Raw genomic sequence first — 22,098 nt, forward strand, 5'->3', positions numbered from 1 at the left:
AACGTCTCGACAAAAAAAAAAATTCATTCAAAAACAAAAAATTATCAAACACATAAATAAATTTTGTTTTTTAAAAACTACTTTTTGGGAAAGTTGTTTGTTGGATTTTGCAAGTCTAGAATTGTAAGGAAGCAAAAATATATTTGTGTCAACAGTTGGTGTGTGGACCATTCTCAGTTTTTGGAAGTATAATCCGGTGACAGACAGTATGCCTTGTTCATTGCATCAAAAAAATCAAATATTGTGAAAGGTAAATTGTACTCTGATATTTTGTGTTCATAAAGGAATTTTGTTCTCTTGAAAATTCATTGTTTCGTGAAATTTGCAAAATATCGTGAAGAGCAGCATCTGTAAAGGATTGATTAAAAAGAAGAAGAGGAAATTTTCGATAATTTTTCCCTAAGGTGACTCTTGAACTGGCTTCATCATTGATTCGGACGAGTCAACGGTGATAATGGGTGCTCAGGAGGAGGAAGAGGAGGAGGACCTCAAATCAAATAGATCAAGTGTCTTGAATGCAGGAAGTACAGGAGTTCTTCCAGCGGTTGAAATTCAATCATTGGTTGAAAAGGCCAAATTTTATACATCATTATGTCTAGGCACCACTGCCTGTTTATCTGTTTTTGCATTTCTCTTTCTCGTTCCATTTGTCATTGAACCGGCAATAACGACAATTCTTGCCGATTATACACCAGATCCTGTTGCCTGTATGGTCACTCATCACACTTATGCAGAGGGACTTAAAAATTGTTCCTGGTCCAGTTGTAGAGAAGGTAGTAGTAATAATAGCAAATATTTGCAAAATTCTAAATTTTTAAAAATTATTTTTATCATTAGGTTGTACGAGTGCTGCTCTTCGTTGTCATCAAATAAAAGTAAATTATTCAAAATTAAATTTTGATGATTTTATGGCAATACCAGTATCAGAAAGAGAATGGAGCATTGCGGATACTAAATTTTTTGTCAATACGGAAGGATGTGGATATCCTCCAAGAGTCAATTGTTCGGAATTTGCCAAAAAGTATGGATATAAGAATAGAGGGAAAATTTTTCCTTGTTACTTTAGCAGGACCAATCCACAAACTGTTGTAGCAAGGTAATTAATTAATTTAAATATATCATTTTTTTTTTATTCTTAATTAATTGTATTGTTTCAGATATTCTTGGGATGATAATTTAAAGCATCTTGTATTGGCTTTAACAGTGCCTGTAATTTTATTTGGTGTTTCATTGGGTGTTTTGTGCTTTTGGTATTGTCCACCAATCAGAAAAAGTTGCGGAAGTCCAGGAAGAAATCTTCTCGAAAAATACGACAGGAAGGAAGAGTAAGTAACGTGTATGTATACAGTGTGCCCTATGTGGCTAGATTATTTTTTTATATTAAAAAATTACTTCGTTTCCAAATCGACAAAATTCGTTATTTTTTTTCACTTCTTTTTTTTATCTTTATATTTTTTCCATTAATCTTTTATTTTCTCATCACTTTTATTAGTTATTTTAAATTTTTTCGAGTAAATAAAAAAGAAATTGAAGTAATTTTCCAAATTTTTTTGATGTGGTTTTTTTATCATTTGTTTAACGAAAATTTTTTTTTCTGTCTCTGTCTTTGTCATAGCATTTTGGAAGAGGACGAATTCGAAGAAGATGAGGAAGAATACTGACTGTTACCTCGGGCTCACTCCTTATCGAGAGAGTGACCCCGAAAGAAGTTCCACTAATTTCGAAAGTATTAACAACAAATTTTTTTGGATTTTCCCTTTTTATCTAAATAATAATTGGCTCGCAAATAGCGACAGCTTCCTGTAGTCTGACTCATATTTAAAAAAAAAGATCGTATGGCTTCCTCGTGGCTTTTTCGTACACTGCTGACAATCAGTATTTATTTTTATCTAATTTTTAAAAATCCGTTACAAAAGAACCAGGAAATTTACGCAATTTTTGAAATACAATTAAATAATATACTTTTTCTAATATTTGCATAAAAAAATACGATCAATTTTTGCTGATAATAAAGAAGTTTTGAATAATGTTAATTATTAATAATTTAAATTCAATAATGAAATATTGAAATTAATTAAAATTATTTCATCTAATTGAATAAATTTTTTTTTTTAATCAATCTTAAATAATTAAATTTAATAGAATTTTTGCACATCTCAATAAAAAAAAAATTTTGAATTACCATAGAAACTTTTTCTCAGTACTGCATGAATTATAGAAAATAATAATTCAATCTAATTAGCAGAATAGAATCTTTTTTCTTTGCATGCTCAATTAGTTCGATACTTCCCAATTTCTCTAGACATTTTTTCAAACTCTCGAAATTTAATTAATATTTTAAATTAAAAAAGAAAAGGCTAGAAACTTCTCTCTTATCAGACTCGAATATAATATATAAACACGCCTACAAATTTCAAAGAAAGTGTAAGATTTAAGATAATTTTTTCCAACATTTCCATTACATAGTTTTTTTTAAACTTAAATAAAATATACTTTTCGCGAATTTCGAAGAAAAAAATTTATTATTTCGAAATTAAAAAAAAAAAAATAGTAATGGAAAATATTTGGAAAAGAAAAACTTAATCAAATCGATTGTACATAAAAAAAACACATTTTGTACGATATGGAAAATTCATTAACGGATTAAAATAATATGACTCGAGTCTTTGTACTAACAGACTCAATCATCTATCAGTATTTCGAAAAAAGTACCCGTAATTTGTAAATTTACAATACAATAATTTTTTTGTGCACTTTTCTATGAAAAGTCGAATGTAATATTAAGAGAAAAAAAAAATTCAATAATTTTACGCTACAGCATCCGTTGTTATAATAATTACCAAAACAAAAAAACTACTAGGATTAATTATATAGAATTAAGTCGTAATTTTCGATTCGTAAAAATTTATATAGTAAAAATATTTGCATCTTTCATCGCAAGTTTTTTTTTTCTATATTTTCTCTCATTACAAGCATCGTTTTTGCTTTAATGAATTTTTCGAAATCAAGTGCCCTGATTATCATAATAATAATAATAATAATAATAATAATAAATACTTTTCCTCGTCGAGCCTGAGAGAGACGAGGGTTTTTTTTTTTATAACTTAAGAAAATATTATTATAGGATATAATTATAATGTAGGCATAAACTCTGCCTGTGAATATTATAAGCATTATTGAGATTGATATATTATATATAATATACATATGTATATGAAATTGTTACGATTTTTGTACTTGGGTGCTGTGGCACCGTGGTTATCTACAGTACATTTATTATAGAGAATACCACGATAAATAGGTAATTAAATTTAAGTTCATTCTTCGATGGGTTTTATCGCGTGATTTTCCTTTTTTCAAAACTACCAATGATTTAGAAAATTATTATATTTTTGTTATAAGAAAAAAAATAACAAAAATTAAATAAAAATTAAATAAAATTCTAAAAACGATTTTTTAAACAAGATAGAAACAAAAATTGTTTTTTCAAATAAGAAAAATATGAAAAAAAAAATATATTTTGTCATCAGCTTTATTATAATTAGAATTTAAAAAATTAAATCTGAAATGGAAATAAAAATATGAAATTAAAAATATAAAACAAAATCAAGATCAATTTGGTCGTTTTGAGAGTCGGAAATATTACGTCGCAGCCCAATACATCTAGAATGGTTGTGAATCCTTACTCGGCCTTACTCTAGGAGTCTGCGATCGAAGGAGAAAAGGATTCTCAAAAAAGAAAAAAAAAACGAGATACTTTTCTGATTTTCAGACTCCGCGTTTTGGCACTCATTCCCTTTAAAGGCTTGCTAAATAACAGTTTCTTTAAGAAAAAAAAACGCCTTAACAAATAGTGTTTTTATCGCATTTTCATATTCCTGTTTAGAATTTTCTTTTCTTTTTTCCACAATAACCGAAAATGGCCGCTATCTTGTTTTTCGTTCCAAAAACACATTTTTGCTCAAAAAAAAAATTTTTTTTTGCTTAATATTAATTTTTTTCCACAAAAATCGTGATTTTAATTAATTAATTTTTATGTTTTTTTTTTAAATTAAAATTGTAAATTTTGTCAACAATGCAAAATCAGAGTTCAAAGACACAATCATAAATGATTTCAGTGCCAAGATAAAATATTTTTTTCCATTATAAATTTTTCTGATGAAAAAAAAAATATAGCAGGCCAATTTCGTGAGCGCAAATTTTATAAATATATACATAATGCGCGATAAAAAAAAATGTAGAATTTTAATTTCCGTTATAATTAAAATGCTTTGTTCATGCGGACAACACACACACAAACACAATTTTTGGAATGAACTGTGAATCAAGCGAACAATATGTGAATGATTATAAGCTATACTTATATAATTATAAAACAAAAATTTGATAGACGCAGACAATTAATATTTCAAGTCGAAGATATAATACTATAATATAAATATTAAAAAAAAAAATACAAAAACAATTTTCAAATTTTTCGATTCTCTCAAGACTCTTGCAAGGTTTTGCAAAACGCGTTAATAAAAATAACGAAAAAGAAAAAAAATTAACGATAAAATTAAGCAAAAAAAAAAAAAAAAATTAAATCCACGCGAGCGCTTTCGTTTTATTTATTGTACAGTTCAGCAAACAATTTAAATCGAATATTGAAGAGAAAAAAGAAAAATGTTCATCACACTGCTTCGTACGTACAATTTAAACCCATCTCTCGATAATGAAAAAAAAAACCGTATGTACGAAAACTTTAAATGTCTTTTATCAACGTCCTTATAATAATATATTGTAAATAAACGCATTGTCGATATTATTTAAAAAAATATAACAAATTTTTTCTGTTAAATCGTAAATTAATAATGGAAAAATCTTAATTTTTTAAAACTCATCCAAATCCAATATTTTTAAATATTGAAAAAAATTATAGAATTTTTATTTTCAAATATTAATTAATTATTATTTATTTATTTAAATTATTTATAATTATAATTGTTATAATTATTTATTTATTAATTAAATTGTGAATTAAAAATTAAATTTAAAAATATTAATTAATTAATAAAAATCTTAATTTAAGAAAAATATAAATGTTAATTTTTTCGAATTTTTGAAAAATAAGATTTTGACATTTCTATTTTTTGACCTTTTACTATTTTTTTATCCTACTACTAAATTCCCTGACTTTTCTCTTAAGTTTCTACTTTTCCTAACTGAAAAATTTTTTAATTTTTGACAAACAAATTTCCCTTATTTTTCCCTAATTTTCAGCGATGGAGAAAAATATCTGAGATTTGAAAAAAAATTTAGTAAGAGCTTTATCGACCACCTCCTAAACCTTCTATCCTTCATTTAACCTTCAAATGGATACAGACACAATGAATTTTGCGCTTTTTTATATCACAATAATTTTTTCTAAATAATTAAAGTACATTTATTAATAATTTTTTTGTTAAATAATTAAAGTACTTTTACTAATTTTTAAAAAATAATTAAAGTACTTTTATTTAAAAAAAAAATTTAATAATAAAAATAATTTTATTCAAAAATTTTTTTTTAATTAATAAAAGTACCTACTTTATTTTTTAAAAAAATTTTTAAATAAAAATATTTTTATTGAAAAATTTTTTTAAAAAAGGACAAATTTGTCTATACCTATAAAATTTATTTGGAAATATATCATTCTCAATAGCAAGTCGTACGTTATTAGTACGTCTGACTTAAAACTATTTGTACTACTTAAAATATTCGGTATTCGTATCCCTGAACGACAGTTTTATAAAAAATTTCAATTTTCTTTAATCATAATTTTTTTCCAAGTTATATTATTTCAAATAATTATTTATAACAATTTTGATTGATATTTAATTTAAAAAACAAATTTCTCTAATTGAGAAAAAATTTCTTTTAAATTCAAAACTTCCTTTCAAGTAAAAACAAAATATGTTTCATTTGAAACGCGTATCGTAAGCTTTTTTAATAAAAAATTAAACCACAAAAAACAATAATATAAAGTATTTAAAAAAAAATTTTAACAAATATTTTAAGAAAATTAATTAATTTAAAAAAATTTAACAAATATTTTAAGAAAATCTATTGATTTAAAAAAATTTAACAAAATATTTCAAGAAAATTAATTAATTTAAAAAGTATTTTAAAAAACTAATTATTGCATATTATTCTTAAAGTTAGAATACAGTGTTGTTAAAAATAAACAAAAAATTAAAAATTAGGAAACAAACGAGTGCAAAGAAAATCTTATTTTATTTATTTATTAAAAAATAGAATAAAAAATACTAAAATTAGTTTTTTCTCAATAATGATTTTACTAATTAATTTAATTTTAAAAAAACTAAAAATAAAATAAAAATTCAACTTGAAAAATTATGTTTAAAGAAAATAAAAAAAATGAAGTCCTTTAAGGATTCTGATATAATTTTTTGAGCGCCACTCCTGTAACACTGGTGATAAACCGAAGCTGAAAATATGTGACCTTTACAGACAAGAGTATAGAACCTACACAATGAAAATTTTATGGTTATAATGCGTATCAGAACCCCCATGATTTGGGGAAAAACATTCAAGGCGCAAACTCAAACTAGCAGGGGCTTTCACCTATACAATATATCGCGGCTTATATAGAAAGCGAACACCCTTGTTTTCAAACAGTTGACAGTCGCGTTGAAGCGGTGTTGTTACTTTGACCAATATATAGGTGACCAAAAAAAAAATATTTTTTTTTCACTCCAAAAATAAGAAAATCTTTCATACAATGGCAAAAATATTATAATAAAAGTCTCATTGAAAAATGGACGGAAACGAAAATAATTCTCATCTCTAAGTTCAAAGTGCAAGAGCTTGCAAGAAAAAAAAAATTCGATCTAAAGAACATCATCGCGCACCACTTGTGGATATGTAACTTTTTTCCCTCGAAAAGTACCGGTTGCTTATATATATATACATGAGCAACGATAGTATAATTTTCCAACTGAAATACTAAAACTCAAAAATAGACGATAAAAAAAATATTTGGGAAAATTTTCAAATTTAATATTTTTAGAATTTGTTTTTACAAATTAAAAAAATATCAATTATTACTGAAATTTCTCCTGCAGTGTAATCAAGTCAGTGACAAAAAAATAATATTGTAAATTAAATATTTTTACAAAATTTAAATCCAATATACATGAAATTTATAATGTAGAGAAACATTTAAGTAATTGGTATGGAAGCAACAAAAACGAAAACGACAAGTGATAGTAAAAATAGTAAGGAAATCAAATCAAATGTCCAGAAATATTTAAAGAGAAATTAGGTAAAAAAAAATAATTAATTAAATAAATGAAACGAGTAAGAAAATTAAAGTGCGACATCAGATAAAAAAGAGTAAGTAATAAAAACAAGAAAAAACAATATAATTATATCTAAAAAAAAAAAGTTTAGTTCAATAAACCAAAAAGTATTTATGTCACTCATTTATATATAATAAATAAAAAAATTTAATTGTTATTTATAAAACCCTAGACTGAATTAAGAGAAAAATTTACATAACTAAATTAAATTATAACTTTTTCAAATTAAGAAAATTCTCTCTAAATCTGAATTATAGTAAAAATTTGGACAAATTTGAATTTATTCTTAATTTTTTTCTATACAAATTGGTTAAATTTTACCAATTTGTAAAATAAAATTTCTAACTGACTGATTAATAATTTAATTAATTAATTAATTAATTAGTAATTAAACTAATTCATAACAAAAAGCCAAATCACTAATTATTTTCATAACATAAAACTAACAAAAAAAAAAATCGGAAAAAAATTTTGTTATTATCAGACAATGAATTACTTTACTATAATAAAAAATAAATAAATATATTATTTATTAGTAAAGTTGTAAAACTTAATAAGTGAAACACAACTTTCTGAACTAAATATAAAGAAAATTGATAACAAAGAAAAAAAGTTTTTAAAAGACCCATTAAAAAATAAAATGAAATAACTAAAATGATAAAAATACTAAAACTACTAAAAATACTAAAAATAATAAAAATAATACTAATAATATCATTATATAAGTATCATTAGAATAATATAAATCATTACCGAAAAAAATTGATTCAAATAATCGGTTACTTGACTATTATTAAATAAATATTTGTTTTCAATAATTTTTATTTGTATCGAATAATTTTTATTTGAATCTAATAATTTGTATTTGTATCTAATAATTTTTGATATATTTTTCCTATCCTAAAAAATTGCCAAATTTAAAAAGAAATTATAATTTATTATTAATTATGGGATAAAACATCAATGAAGATTCAAATAATTTTAATTTGAATCAAATAATTTTAATTTGAATGATATAATTTGTATTTGAATCAAATAATTTGTATTTATATCAAATATTTTTCATTTCCATCAGATAATTCTTATTAGTATCAAATAATTTCTATTTCAATCAAATAAACTGTATTAAAACCAATAATTTCTCTATTTGAAACAAATAAAATTTAATTGACTCAAATAAAAATTATTCGGTTCAGGAAAATATTTATTTGATAATAGTAATCCATTATTTGAATCAATTAAATATTTTTTCAGTGCATTATATCGAAAAATACAAAATGTAAAGTAATTCATAATTTGCAAAAACAAAATTTTTATTATGTTAAAAAATAAAAAAAAAATAAAATTCGAAATTTTAATTATTATTCGTCTAGACATTATGATAGAATATTTTCAATTAATTATATTGAGGAATAACGTCAATTTCTTTTCTCAAGGTCAATTCTCAATTGTCTTTTATAGAAGCATAAAGAATCTCGGATTAATGCGATGGTAATAGAAATTCACTGGTATTAGAGAGAAAAAAAAATAAGAAAAAGAAAAAAAAAAGAGTAAAAGGTGATGTAATACTTGTTTCATTAATGAAATTAAAGGATAATTATTCTCGGGGTATATAGTGTAATTGAGAGCATTCAGGCGCGTCTTAGTAGAGCATTCCGAAGACGAAGGTTGCTAACAAATACACAAGACTTCAACCATATACATATATACTGTGCTAGATAAAAATAAGGGGATAAAAATATATACATATATATATATATATATACACTATAGACTTTGATAGGAATCGCTAAATGTCTCTGGCGCGTCGTATTATTAAAACCTAACGAAAGCACCCTTATTTTTTTCCAGATATTGATTTTTTCTCACATTTAGTACTACAAACATTTCCTTCAAAACATTTTCTACTTCGATTTTATCGATCACTATATTCTGTTAAGTCAACTAATTTTGCAATACAAACACACACATTCATTTAAGGAGTTTAGTTGTTAATTTAAAATTACGTTTTCCTTCGATATACAATAAAAAAAAAATTTATTTCATTCAAATAATCCGTTACTTGATATCATAAAATAAATATTTACCAAATATTTTTTTTCAATTAAATAAACTGTAGTTGAATCAATAATATCTGTTTTTTAAACAAATATCATTTAATTGATTGAAACAAAAATTATAATTTATTTATTTATTATTTAGTAAATAATTATGATAATATCAAGTAACCGATTATTTGAATCAAATAAATTTTTTTCACCAAGTAAAATATTTATTTATTTATTTAAATAATTGACAAATTTAATTCTATAAAATTATATAAAAAAAATCGAATAACGACTGAAAGAAATTTTTTTTTTTGCAAAATTTCGAGTTAATATTGAATTTCTTTAGAAAAATATGAAAAAAAACAATGCAATATAATTTACTCATTTACAGATAATTTGAAACTTGTCCCATGGATCGAAATCGATGTCCGACATAAAGTTCCGTGAACTCCCGACTACTTAATCGATGAATTTTTACTTAATATTTCGATGGAACTAGAGAGCGTTAATGCTGACCGATTTGATAAGATCGTATGGCACGAATAAAAAAAAGAAAATATATAGTCGACTTGTTTATATTTGCTAAAACAGTGTTTATTTCAACAAACAGTATATTAACTGTTACAACAAAGAAAAACTCAAATTAACCAAATTTATCTCAAATTTCGGATTATTATTTTAGAAAGAGAATTATTTGCAGTATGAAAAAAATGCAATTTCAGGAGGTTTCAATTTTATTGAAACAAAAGAAGAAATTTTATTCGAAACGATGGTACAATTTTCTAGAAACGAAATTTTATCGATAGAAAAAAATGTGATTTTACTAAAAATGTAGTTTTTTAATGAAAAAATGCAATTTTACGAAAAAATATCAAATTTTACAAAATCGAGATTTTGAACAAGAAAAATCAAATTCCACTAAGAGCCAAGTTGATGTCTTGACAAGAGTTAAAAAAAAATTCATCGAAGAAAAAAAAATTCATTCTAAAATCGCAGCAATATGGGACGCAAGTATAAACATCGTTTGATTCCTGAACAGGATCGTAGAATATGCGGTAGCATTTGTTTATGTCAGTTCACAATAGTGATTAGTTGCGTTGCTTTGGTTTATCTAAGCGTCGCCATCTATATACCATCTCATCGGTAAGTCACGAGATTGTCGTGATTGTTTGTCCTACACTACATATATACAATATTAACCCTAATGGATCGAATGTGTTATATAGCCCCATATTTCCATCTATATATATACCTAGAATATAATCTAGTACACCACTTTTAGTTACTCACTCTGAGTCGATCAATCTTTTCTTGTCAGTCCTTAATTTTATCTATAGAACAATCTTTACGCATAAATATAGAATTGTCATCATATACATATACAACCAAAAAAAATAATTTAATCGATAACTCAATTCTAAATGTTAAAAAAAAATGTTAATATTTGAAAAATTTTTAAATATTTAAAATATTTTACCAAATTATTATTTTACTTTTTAATTAATTATCTTATATGTGAAGAAAATTAGGTCTCATGGTTTCAATTGCAGAGCAAACTTTCATTAAAGTAATTAAAAACTAACCTTTTTCCTCATATCAATTAAATTTTAAAATTATATATCAAATTTTTTTTTGCAATAAAGTTAATTAAAAATTTTATAACAATTTTAGCAATAAAAATGTCATAAACTCTCAATATTAAAAAAAAAAATTACTTTGAAAAAAATTAATTTATTATTTTAAAAATGCTTTTGTGTTTCTTTCGACTTTTATATAATAAATAAATTTTTGCGAACTTGTAAATTGCTTGTCAAATAAAACTCCTGAACTTTTTACCTCATTTTCATTTTATAGAATAGAACAAAAGTTAATGAATATTTAATGTAAATTGATTTTATAAATAATAAATGAATTGTCACAGTCATGAGACAATGTTAATTAGATAAGGATTACGTTATTTAATAAAGAAAAACAAAAAAAAAAAAATTGAAAGGAAAATTTCGATTCGGTTTTTTTCCACTTTAATAATTGAAATAAAATGATAATGAAAAAATCGTTTTTCAGTGCTTTCAATGCTGGTATCGAACCACATCCGGTGATGTGCCAAACGGTAAATGCAACTCTCGTTAATTCTTGCACTTGGGCAAGCTGCGGTGAATGGTGTTTGACAAAAACAACAGGTTTTTGTCCCCAAATTCATGCAACAGTTAGACGAAATGGCACTGACATTATTTTTGAAAATTGCACAAATAGTGCCAGCGTTTTTTGTCCCCAGGTAAGAATAATCTTTTGAATTAACGAAAAAAAGGGAAATTTGATCGAATTCTTATTGATCCACAATAAGAAATTTTTTTAAATCTTTGATTAATTAATGAAAACTAAATTTTTTCCTATTACTCGTATTGCGATTCATAAATTTTTCGAAATTAAATAATGAACCTATTTTAGAATAGGGACTTGCCAATCGCGAATTCCCACGTTGATGGCAGCATTTTCTGAACTCCTTTTCGAAGATTCTTCTCCTTTTTTTTCCTTTTCGAATCTGAAAATTTTAAAAAAATTAAAATATTTGTTTAAATCAAATTTAGATTTTAATAAATCTTAAGAATAGAAAAATTATTTATTATAGAATAAAAAATTACATTGTTCAGCATCCGTCTGTGCCTGATCTCCATTCTGGAGCTGCCATAAAAATCACTCGAGATTTCCAAACACTCCCGAAATCACTTCCTATTCGAAAAAAATACATTTTACAAAAATACTAAATTCGAACACTCCCGAAAAAAGTTTAGAACCGTAAATTGAAATACACTTTATTGAATAAATAAAAAATCGCGATTTAAAGAAATTCGATCATTTTCGAAAAAAATATTTCAACTCAAAATTTAAATACTTTACTGAATAATTAATAAACGATCGCGGTTTAAAGAAATTCGAACACTCCCGAAAAATAAAAATTCAACTTAATATTTAAATACTTTACTGAATAATTAATCGCGGTTTTAAAAAAATTCGAACAATCCCGGAAAAAATTTTAAGAATTACAAATTGAAATACTGTATTAAAAATCGATCGCGGTTTTAAAAAAATTCGAACACTCTCGGAAAAAAAATTTTGAGAATTAAAAATTGAATAAAAAAAAAACGATCGCGGTTTTAGGAAACTCGAGCACTCCCGAAAAAATATTAAAAATCACAAAAAATTTAAATATTTTACTATTATAAAGGATTATAATTTTCAAAATCGCGAACTAATTCCAATAGGCAACTGTTTGATACTCAGTTGCAACTTTAAGGCGTATCTGTATTTCAGAAGGTAAACAAAATTTCCAGTCTCGAAATCTGACCCTCAATAACACGGGTCCTATTATTGTGTTTATCTCTATCTGACTACTCTTCCAGGTAGTTAATTTTTATTGCAGACTGAGATTTTAATCCAAAAACCGAAATTATTTCCAAAGAGAAATTATTACAATTCTCTAATTCGTGTCTCGCTCCATCAAAAAAAAAAATTAGGGTCTTTCATTTCCAAAAACCGAAATTATTTCCAAAGAGAAATTATTACAATTCTCCAATTCGTGTCTCGCTCCATCCAAAAAAAAATTAGGGTCTTTCGTGGCAATTAGAGGTCATTCAAAATTAGCCCCTCTTTCACTCTCTCGTTTTCTTTCCTTAAAAATAAAAAAAAATAAAATTACAATAAAGAAAAAATATTTTTGTTTAATCCTAAAGCAGAATCCGTTTTCAAAATTAGTAACTAAAATATTTTCAAAATAATAATTATAAAACTAAAATAATTCCAGGTAAACTTGGGCGCTGTAAGAAAATATAATTGCAACAACGGTAGCGAATGCAGTGTATTAACGGGAGTTTTTAATTGTAGTTTAGGTCATTGCGCGAATATTAGTGAATTAATGTTATGTCACTATGTTGCCGATGGAATAACAGTTGACGCTGAAAAGGACAATATGAAATTAAATGGCTACTTTAGCTGCCAAAATTCACGATGCACAAGAATACGTAAAGCATTCTCATGTGATCGTTACTGCCCAAAAATAAGTACATCAAATATCAATGTATTTCTAATGCAAAATGACAACATTATAACAGCATCATGTTCACGTGCTCTAGCCTTAAATAGTGCCAATGGTAATTTACCAGGTGAAAGGCTATCGACTCCAAAACAAATTTGGGATCACTATAGTGATCCAATAATTACAAGTTGTTTTCTTGTATCTCGAGAAGGAAGTCGAATTAGGTATTATTTCGAAAATTAAATTTTTTTATTTTTTTTAAATAAAAAATGATTCTATCATTTTTCAGAGTTGAAGATTGCGTAAATGGAACATATTTAAATAAGGCATTAATTCCACAGCCATCGACAAATTTCACGACATTTTTAAATCTTTATGAAAAAAGTCTAACACGTCCAGTGGATCCAACAAATGTTTTTGTACCAGCCCAACGTACATTAACAATTTACAATTCTTCCAGACTTTATATAAATCTTGAAGGTTGTGTAAATACTTTACGAGGTGAATGTCGTGAATTTTTACAAACTCATGGAAGAGATGGAGATAATCAAACTGCACAGAGTAGATATCCCTGCTATTATAACAAAGTGAGAAAAACAATTTTATTTCTAGTATTTATTATTAAATTATTTATTAAAATATTCCCGTTAAAATTCTCATAACCAAAAAAGTATTTTTTCCCCCCTATATTTCTCTCCGAATAATGTTTATTCATATTTTATTTATATTCATGAGATTAAAAAAAAAAAAAAATTTTCAGAACAACTCGTTTATGGTAATAGCTCGATTTGATTTGAATAAAACTCGAACGGAGCTATTGATTGCTATAATAGTGCCATCAACTTTATTTGTCATAAGTCTCACAACACTGGTCATCATAACGCGATCAGTACAAGTTGGAGATGACGCAAAAATGAGATGTCGATATTGTTCGGATAAACAAGAGAATGAGGGAGAAGATGAAGGACTTGTAGCTGGATCATCAGCACCATACCGTGATCATGTCAACGAAAATGAGGTCAGAACAATTCTCTAAGACAACATTTTTGTTTTTTTTTTCTCTTGATTTTTGATTTAAAAAATCTTCAATTGAATGACCAAATTTAAAAACTATTTCATCGAAACTAAATAAAAATGAACATTAATTAAGCCTAAATAATACTCTTTATATTCAATTTACTATTGAACTGAAAATAATTTTTTAATTTTTCAAATATTTTCGAGAAATTTTTTTTTAAATATATTTAAAAAATTAGTATCATAATTTTTACAAGTCAATCAATTTTTATGGTTAAAAAAATTAACCATTGGAAAAATTTAAAGAATTTTTCAAAAAATATTTCACCCAATCGTAATTTTTACGATCGATTATCGTAATATAAAATTGATTTTATATTATTTAAAATTAGAAAAAATATTTATTAATTTGTATTTCAAAAAAACAAATTTTTTCGCATTTCAGATTGATCTTTAGTTAAAAAAAACAATCATCCACATATTATTTTTTTTGGAAACATTTTGCAAACCACGTGATAAATTTTTTATCGGACACTCCGAAAATTGCGCACAACATGTGGTTTCATATTTTCAACATTTTTTTTTTCATCTTTTTTTGAAAATCATAATCGTAATTGCATGTATTTTCTCTATTATAATCATCAATGAATTCATTTCTGGGTAAGTGGTTCTCTATTTTAACTTTAATATTATATATGTCTTTACAATGCTGGTCATTTAAATTTAAATATAGGTTTCTCCAGTAGTTCAAGAAATATCGACAATAAATGTAAAGTTTTCTTTAAGCGTTTTTTTTTTTCATAACATTCACATGATTAATTTTATCATTTTTCTCATTAATTATTTTCAAAACAAATATTTACGTACAAATGACAATTTAATGAAAATTAAAAAAAAAAATTTATTAATTGTGTTTAATCACTGCCCTGAGCGAATATTGCTAATAATTTTTAAAATGCAATATTGATTTGAATATTACTATATAAATATATTTGAATATTATTAAATTAAAATCAATTATTAATTTAAATTAAAGCTGATGTACTCGTTAAAGTAGATGTAAAAAATAATCTTTAACCCTACTTCTAGTGATAATTCTATTAATTTAAGTCTCATATAAAAATAAAACTATTTAATTACTGAAAAGCAAAAAAAAAATCATACCGAAAAAAAGAAATGAATTTTTTTTTGATATGCAATAAAAAAATACTATTTTCGATCCTTATTGTAAGCCTAAGGATGAGGAAAAGGAAAATGTGCGAATATTAAAAAAATCTAAATACTAATTTAGTCATTAATTTAAATTAGTTAAATTTTTTACTAAATCAGATTTAGAGATTAAATTAATAATAATTATTCATAAAAGAAGTTTCATTTAAAGAATAAATTATTTTTTGTCAAGTCTTTTCGTCTTCCTCATTCATTATTTGAAAACTGAAGTATATGTAAATGAGACCATTTAGAAAGTTACCCTCGTTGGGGCCAAACTGTGCATCGTAAATGTATTTCTGCAACTGTTGCCTTGAACCATTTTATATATAATATATCTAATGAAAGTGAAGCAAATTATATAATCAAAATATTTGTATGTAATTTTACGAAAATTAGTTTTGCATTTGCAAAATAGGTACTTAATATTGAATCTCTCTAATTTTAATACAAAGTTATATTCAAAAAATTCCATTTTTATTTTTTATTGAAATTAGAGATCTGTAATAAAATTAAAAACTCTTAATCGTTCATATATTATAAAAAAAATGTGTCTAAAATAAATTATTTAATCGAATCGCTTTCGATGTTGGCACTCATTAAAAAAAAAATACGTGAAATCATTCATCGAATTTTACGTCTTGAAATTCACGTCTTTATAAATATAGTACCTATGTAAATTAAGTATTTTTAATTCGGTAATCCTATTCTATAATCAACTTTTAATATTTTCTATAAATTAAAAAATATTCTTTCTTAAAAGAAAAAAATAATTTTTTTATATTTATTTTAATAATCACTTAGTATTATATTAATAATATTAATGTAATAAATAATAATATATTATATTAACAATATAAATTATTTGATTATTTAAAATAAAAATATTATTAAACTGTTATATAGTTTTGTAAAATAATATATAATTAAAGTTATAAATTGTTATTCAATATTATTCTATATAAAAACTGTTTTTTTTTTTTGAGATTCAAAACTGATTATTAATTTTCACCTGTTTTTCAATACACCCGGCCTAATTGTTACTAAAAATTAACTTTTCCGAAAACTATCCAATAATTGAAAGTATAAAAAAGGCTTTAATGAATCAAAATAAATATCAAAATAATATAATATTGTAAAATTAAATTTAAATATTTTTCTACATTTTTTTCCTTCAAGAAAATGAGTCATAGACTCATTAATTAATGAACTACAATTAAATTTTTAAATCAATTACTATTTTTGTAAACCGAATTATTATTAAAATAAATTTATAACAATAAAAAAATTTATTTCATTAAATTAAAGCCTTTTTCTCACCAACTTTAATTTATTATTTTAACGAATTGTCTATAAAAATTATTTCAAAAATAATATGCAATAGAAGCATATACACATTGCGATTTTTGTACACAGCTAAAATTTCTGTGAGTGCAAATAAGAAACAATTATTTTTATCTTTAAAAATATTATTAATAATATTTATCTATTATATTATATTTTAATTATATATAATTATATTAATTTTCTTATACTAATTAATTTTAGTAAAAAAAAAACTATATTTTAAAGTAAAAGATAGAATTATAATGTATTTAAGTTAAAAATAGTATTAAGATATAGAAGTAGGTATTTTATTCGATGAATAAATTCGATCAATAAAATATTTTATTGGCTGAGCAAAATGATTATTCGCAATGTGCTTTTATACTTCACTTGCTATGGTCCACCTGTTACTTGATCGACCAAGGTGATGAATAATAATTTTATAATCTAGTTATATAAGAGCTTGTAAGTGTCCGTGAGAGATTACATGAATTCAAATTTTAATTAATTCTCTTTAATGAATAACTGATGCACTTTCTCACTAGTATATATTAATGACAAATAAAGTGTTCAGTTTATATTTAAATTATTCATGCGAAAACGGATTTTCAAAATACCAAATCAATATCACGTGACTAAAAAAAAAAAAAAGAAAAAACGCTTTATAAATCCTTTGCACCGACTGTTTAATTTAACTCGATTTATAAACAATGTTCGATCAGTGCAAATTAATTTTTTAAGGAGGTGCCAAATATATTTTATTACTGTAATTTAATATGAAAATATAAAATGACAAATTATAATTTCTAATTAAAAAGAAAAGATAATTTATAACGAAAAAAAAAGTTATAATTTTATTATAAATTATATTTTATAATTGTAAATTATAATTCATCTAGATTTTAATTTAATAATTCATATGTATAATTATCTTATTAGAAATTATATTTCTGATAAAAAGTATTTAAATAGGAAAACAAAAATAATTATACAAAACAATAAAATAGGGGAAAAAAATGGAGATAATAAATGTATTAAAAAATAAAAAATAAAAATATAACAAATATTTATTAAATTTGGTACCCTCTTAAACGAAACATAAATTTTTCTCTCGTAAAAAATTTAATATTTATATATACGATTTTATGCAAATTTGCGCTCTCTAATAACAATTCTCCGAAATGTAAATTGTAAATCTACGTGCCTTCGCGGTTTATATTTGCTAATTACACTGATCGTATTTTCACTCAACGATATCACAACAAATGTATGCAATTCGACATCAATTGTCATATATTTAATAAATCTACTATACTACTACCGTCAAAAAAATGAAAAATTTGTAACATCTCTTCAGAATTATACTTTGAGCCATATGTGTTTTTATAATAAACTCTTTAAATAATCTTTACATTTGGTCTTATTAATTTAGCTGTCTATTATTTATTTGATTTAATAATTTAATTTATTAATTAAACCAAAAATATAATTTATAATTCTATAATTTTCAAAAATCTTTGATTTAAAAACAAATTCTATCCGTCCTTTCATAAAAATTTGTATTACAGTTAATATTAATTTTAAAAAAATAACAATTTATCCATATTAATTAATTAACATACAATTGATAATTAATTTGATATATAACCATGAATATGAATTAGAATAAAAAAAAATTATTCAACAAAAACTTATTATACAAAATATTTTTAAACATTGATATTTTTTTAATGCAATTAGTTTTATAAAAATAATTCTGTGAATTAATGACGTTATATTTGATAAAAATCAGAATGTAATCTCTAAAAGAATTATAACGTGTACATTAAATATAGTCAATAATTCCTTGCGTGATAGGGGACAGTTAAAATCGAGGGCATCTTTTAGTCAAACTTTCAAAAAATTATTTCTTATAAAAAAAAAAAAATAATCAATATAAAAAGTGAAAACAACATTTAATCATATTTCATGGTAATAAATCAATAAAATCTCAATATAAATAAAGCAAAGTTTCATAAAACTTTTTAAGAAGTCAAGTGTTTTAAATATTTAAAAATAAATAAAATATTAAATAACTTTTTATATTAACTATTAGTTAAAATTTATAATTATCTGAAATTCATAATTATTAAAAATTATAATTATATTAATATAGTCAATATTAAAAAATTGGATAGTAAAAGTTTAATTGTAGAGGCAATTATGAAGCAATTATGGAAATTCTAATTAATGATTTTTCCAAGAAACAATTTTTTTTTTTTGTTAAAATGTATAAAATATATAAATTTCTATAGAGAATATGATTAATCATTAAACATCTAGGTTAATATGTAACAAATTTTAAGATAGAAAGTAAAATAAAAGATAAGTTCAAGGAAATGCCGTAAGAATTTCCGTTTCTCGAGTCCAGTTCTAAAAGCGATAACGCCCATTGAAAAGGGCAACTGGAAGGTCATGAGAATCGATATATATATAAAAAGGGGTTGGTAATAGTTTATATGTGAATCGATGCATTTTTGCACACCCCACCGACTTTTGTGTCATCATTTTTCTCTTGGAAAATACGTTTTCCAATGTTTGAAAAGTTTAAAATAAAAATAGATAATTATATAATATAATGAACCTTATTTTACCGACTTCCAATATTGTATCGACAGAATCAGAAAAAATATAACTAAAGTTATCTATATTTTATAAACATTCTTTTTTATCATAGAAAAAAAAATAAAATTGTTACTTACCTTTAATTCCTCCTGACGTCTGTAGGCGTGCAGCATCAATTGCTTCTTTTCATCTTCAGACATTAAAGGTTCACGTGCCGGTCTACCGGAACCTCGTTTCTGTAGTTTGACAATAACTTTCGTTTTTTCATTTTTACCAACGAAATCCTTGATTTTCATTCCTCGCATCATTTCCTTTCCGGAAAACCATAATTGCGCCAACTGTACGTCAATTACCTGAATTGTTACATTTTTTATTAAAAATAAAAATTAAATTAATAATAATTTCGCTCTAAAGGAAAAACATTCAAAATTAATTAACTTTAATTCATATTATTTTTTGCTGAGACATTTAACTAATTAAAAATGATTTCTAATAAGCAAATAAAAAGTATATATTTTTATAATTAAAAATAAAAAAAACTTACCTCTAAAGATGCTTGAGTGCCGCTTAAATTTTCATTGTTTTCAAATTCTTCACGAATTACGTCATGTGGTGGAAGTCCCATAGGATAAACAATTGTCACAGCTCCTCTCAATAAATCCAATGAATCCTGAACAATCTTTTGAGTCACTAATTTTTCTTCCAGTACCAATTTCTGCGAAACGAGCAACAAACAAATTAATTGAATTTTTAATTATTAAACTTAATAAAATTGAAATTATTTCGAATATTTTATTACCTTGGAAATTAGTTCTCGAGCATCTTCCACTGATTTATTCAGAATCTCAACCATTGCCTTATTAGGTTGTTTTCCATTTCTTCGACCTTGTGGAATTAATAAAAAGAAATTTGTTATTTAAATTAATATTAATTTTTTAAAAAATGCAATCATCTTGATTGATAACTCTATTATGTGCATTATTTGCAAGAAGATTATTTAAATACAATAATAAATAATTCATTAACGAAAAAAGTTATAAATATTAAATTATAATATTCATTAATATATTCATACCAATAGGATCTTTTTTAAATTCAAATCCTCCTGAGGGCGTGCATTTTTCTCCCCATTCGTCTTTGAGTTTTAATTCTTCAACTTGCTCATCGGTTAATCCCATAATATTTGGAGGTAACATTGTTCCGTATTTTGCCAATTCTTCAATTTCTGTATATTGAAAATTTTAATTATTTATTAACTAATAATTATTATAGTTTATATTAATATAATTTTCAGTCTCTGGCTATAAAAAAAATATATTTACCATAACAAATTCTTGAAACTTTTAAACGACCATTGTAAATAATTGTTATCTCTTCAATTACATCATCAACATTGGCTTCAGTTGTTGTATCGTATAAGAATTGACTTTCGTCACCCTTTTTCACATGAAATCGTACCATTCTAAAATTTTTCAAAAGTTTCCCTTTTCTTATTATTGATAATAAAATTAAAAACCAAAAAAATTAATAATTTAAATAAAATTTTTAGCACAAAAATTAAGTATTTTTGTAAACAATACAAATGGCAATACCAAACGAAAGATTTTAACCTCTTTTTATAAACTATTAATATTTATTAATCACAGTATGATTATTATTATTACTAATATTATTAATAAAGCACAAGGGAATTGTAATTTAATGAAAATAAAAAATGCATACCTTATTTTTTTCTCTAAAATGCCTTTTTTCTTCGAAAATGTAATTTTTGTGAAATTAATACGCCGGCAGCAAAGTGAAGTTATCTTCTTAAATAATAAACATTTCTTCGTTGCTATAACAACACACTGATTGATCAAACATGACGAACCATTATAGAAGGGAAAATCCAACTTTTAAAGTCTCCTCCTCTTTTTATACATAAACAATAATCTTTCTGTAATAAAAAAAAAAAAAAATAATAAAAAATTTTAGTTTCTTTTTTAGAAAACTTGATGCACCCTCTAGGCATAAGTTATTTTTCCAATATATTGGAAATATTGGTGAAATATTTTAAAATAGCGCTATCGAGGAAACAAAATGAATGAAAACAATTTTTTTTTCTACACTTTTAGTAAATATTTTACTATATAAATCAAATATATTTTATATATTAGATTATATTTTTAAATTAAATTTTAATGTATCTATTATTTACAGAAGTTGTTAATTTTGATTTTTAAAATTAAAAATATAATGTTTCAGAAAAATGGCCAACAGCACCAAGTATTTTGTATTTCTTCAGGGGATGGTTCGCGTCTACGTGGATATGCACGTGGTTCATTATTGCAAGGATGATAGAAATTTTTACGATTTTTAAAGTAACATGACGTTCCTCTTGAATAATATTGTGGATTTCGATAGCAATGAATAACTCCTAAGAAATGAATTTCTCAAAAAAAAAAAATCCCCTTTATAGAATATAGCAACATAAAATTTAATATTTATCGTCCCATAAATATTATATTGTTGCAAAAAT

At 23.9% G+C, this 22,098-nt stretch overlaps 3 protein-coding genes across 6 annotated transcripts in view; 2 read left to right on the top strand and 1 right to left on the bottom strand.

Annotated features, from left to right (window-relative positions):
- Nucleotides 1-22,098, bottom strand: part of LOC127284568 (cilia- and flagella-associated protein 298-like) — an 83,044-nt gene that overhangs the window by 59,956 nt on the left and 990 nt on the right. The window contains exons 4-10 of one of the 2 annotated variants that reach the window (XM_051310073.1): nt 21,303-21,516; nt 20,903-21,042; nt 20,656-20,805; nt 20,380-20,465; nt 20,125-20,295; nt 19,718-19,933; nt 11,698-13,061 (exon numbers count right to left, since the gene is read on the bottom strand). In XM_051310073.1, coding sequence (XP_051166030.1) covers nt 13,020-13,061; nt 19,718-19,933; nt 20,125-20,295; nt 20,380-20,465; nt 20,656-20,805; nt 20,903-21,041 — 804 coding nt within the window. In that variant the 5' untranslated portion in view covers nt 21,042; nt 21,303-21,516 and the 3' untranslated portion in view covers nt 11,698-13,019. Of the gene's footprint in view, nt 1-11,697; nt 13,062-19,717; nt 19,934-20,124; nt 20,296-20,379; nt 20,466-20,655; nt 20,806-20,902; nt 21,043-21,302; nt 21,517-22,098 lie in introns of those variants that run through there. The other variant, XM_051310072.1, reaches the window with a different exon arrangement.
- On the top strand, nt 454-4,847 carry LOC127284575 (protein tipE). Of its 2 annotated transcripts, none has more exons than XM_051310086.1 (4): nt 454-773; nt 838-1,096; nt 1,158-1,336; nt 1,616-4,847. In XM_051310086.1, exons 1-3 carry the CDS (start codon nt 455-457, stop codon nt 1,327-1,329), a joined length of 750 nt encoding a protein of 249 aa, XP_051166043.1. In that variant the 5' UTR covers nt 454; the 3' UTR covers nt 1,330-1,336; nt 1,616-4,847. The 2 variants fall into 2 exon arrangements, with proteins under 2 accessions (XP_051166043.1, XP_051166042.1); XM_051310085.1 differs by having other exon boundaries at nt 1,158-1,325.
- LOC127284563 (uncharacterized) lies at nt 6,366-22,073 on the top strand. Of its 2 annotated transcripts, none has more exons than XM_051310059.1 (7): nt 6,366-7,377; nt 9,783-10,534; nt 11,456-11,666; nt 13,194-13,648; nt 13,714-14,011; nt 14,185-14,442; nt 21,825-22,073. In XM_051310059.1, exons 2-7 carry the CDS (start codon nt 10,392-10,394, stop codon nt 21,915-21,917), a joined length of 1,458 nt encoding a protein of 485 aa, XP_051166016.1. In that variant the 5' UTR covers nt 6,366-7,377; nt 9,783-10,391; the 3' UTR covers nt 21,918-22,073. The 2 variants fall into 2 exon arrangements, with proteins under 2 accessions (XP_051166016.1, XP_051166017.1); XM_051310060.1 differs by lacking the exon at nt 21,825-22,073 and adding an exon at nt 14,887-15,809 and having other exon boundaries at nt 6,367-7,377.

Source organism: Leptopilina boulardi, unplaced genomic scaffold (genome assembly GCF_019393585.1).
Source record: "Leptopilina boulardi isolate dan_hultmark-lab unplaced genomic scaffold, ZJU_Lbou_2.1 LbouV2_325, whole genome shotgun sequence".
Classification (NCBI taxonomy): Eukaryota; Metazoa; Arthropoda; class Insecta; order Hymenoptera; family Figitidae; genus Leptopilina; species Leptopilina boulardi.

What these genes read in the sequence shown, in the direction of transcription:
- LOC127284575 (XM_051310085.1), top strand. Translation starts at nt 455, where the DNA reads ATGGGTGCTCAGGAGGAGGAAGAGGAGGAGGACCTCAAATCAAATAGA. An exon ending in CCACAAACTGTTGTAGCAAG is followed by an intron (nt 1,097 to 1,157) that starts GTAATTAATTAA and finishes GTATTGTTTCAG; the next exon opens with ATATTCTTGGGATGATAATT. An exon ending in AAATACGACAGGAAGGAAGA is followed by an intron (nt 1,326 to 1,615) that starts GTAAGTAACGTG and finishes TCTTTGTCATAG; the next exon opens with CATTTTGGAAGAGGACGAAT.
- LOC127284563 (XM_051310059.1), top strand. Translation starts at nt 10,392, where the DNA reads ATGGGACGCAAGTATAAACATCGTTTGATTCCTGAACAGGATCGTAGA. An exon ending in ATCTATATACCATCTCATCG is followed by an intron (nt 10,535 to 11,455) that starts GTAAGTCACGAG and finishes ATCGTTTTTCAG; the next exon opens with TGCTTTCAATGCTGGTATCG. An exon ending in CGAGAAGGAAGTCGAATTAG is followed by an intron (nt 13,649 to 13,713) that starts GTATTATTTCGA and finishes ATCATTTTTCAG; the next exon opens with AGTTGAAGATTGCGTAAATG.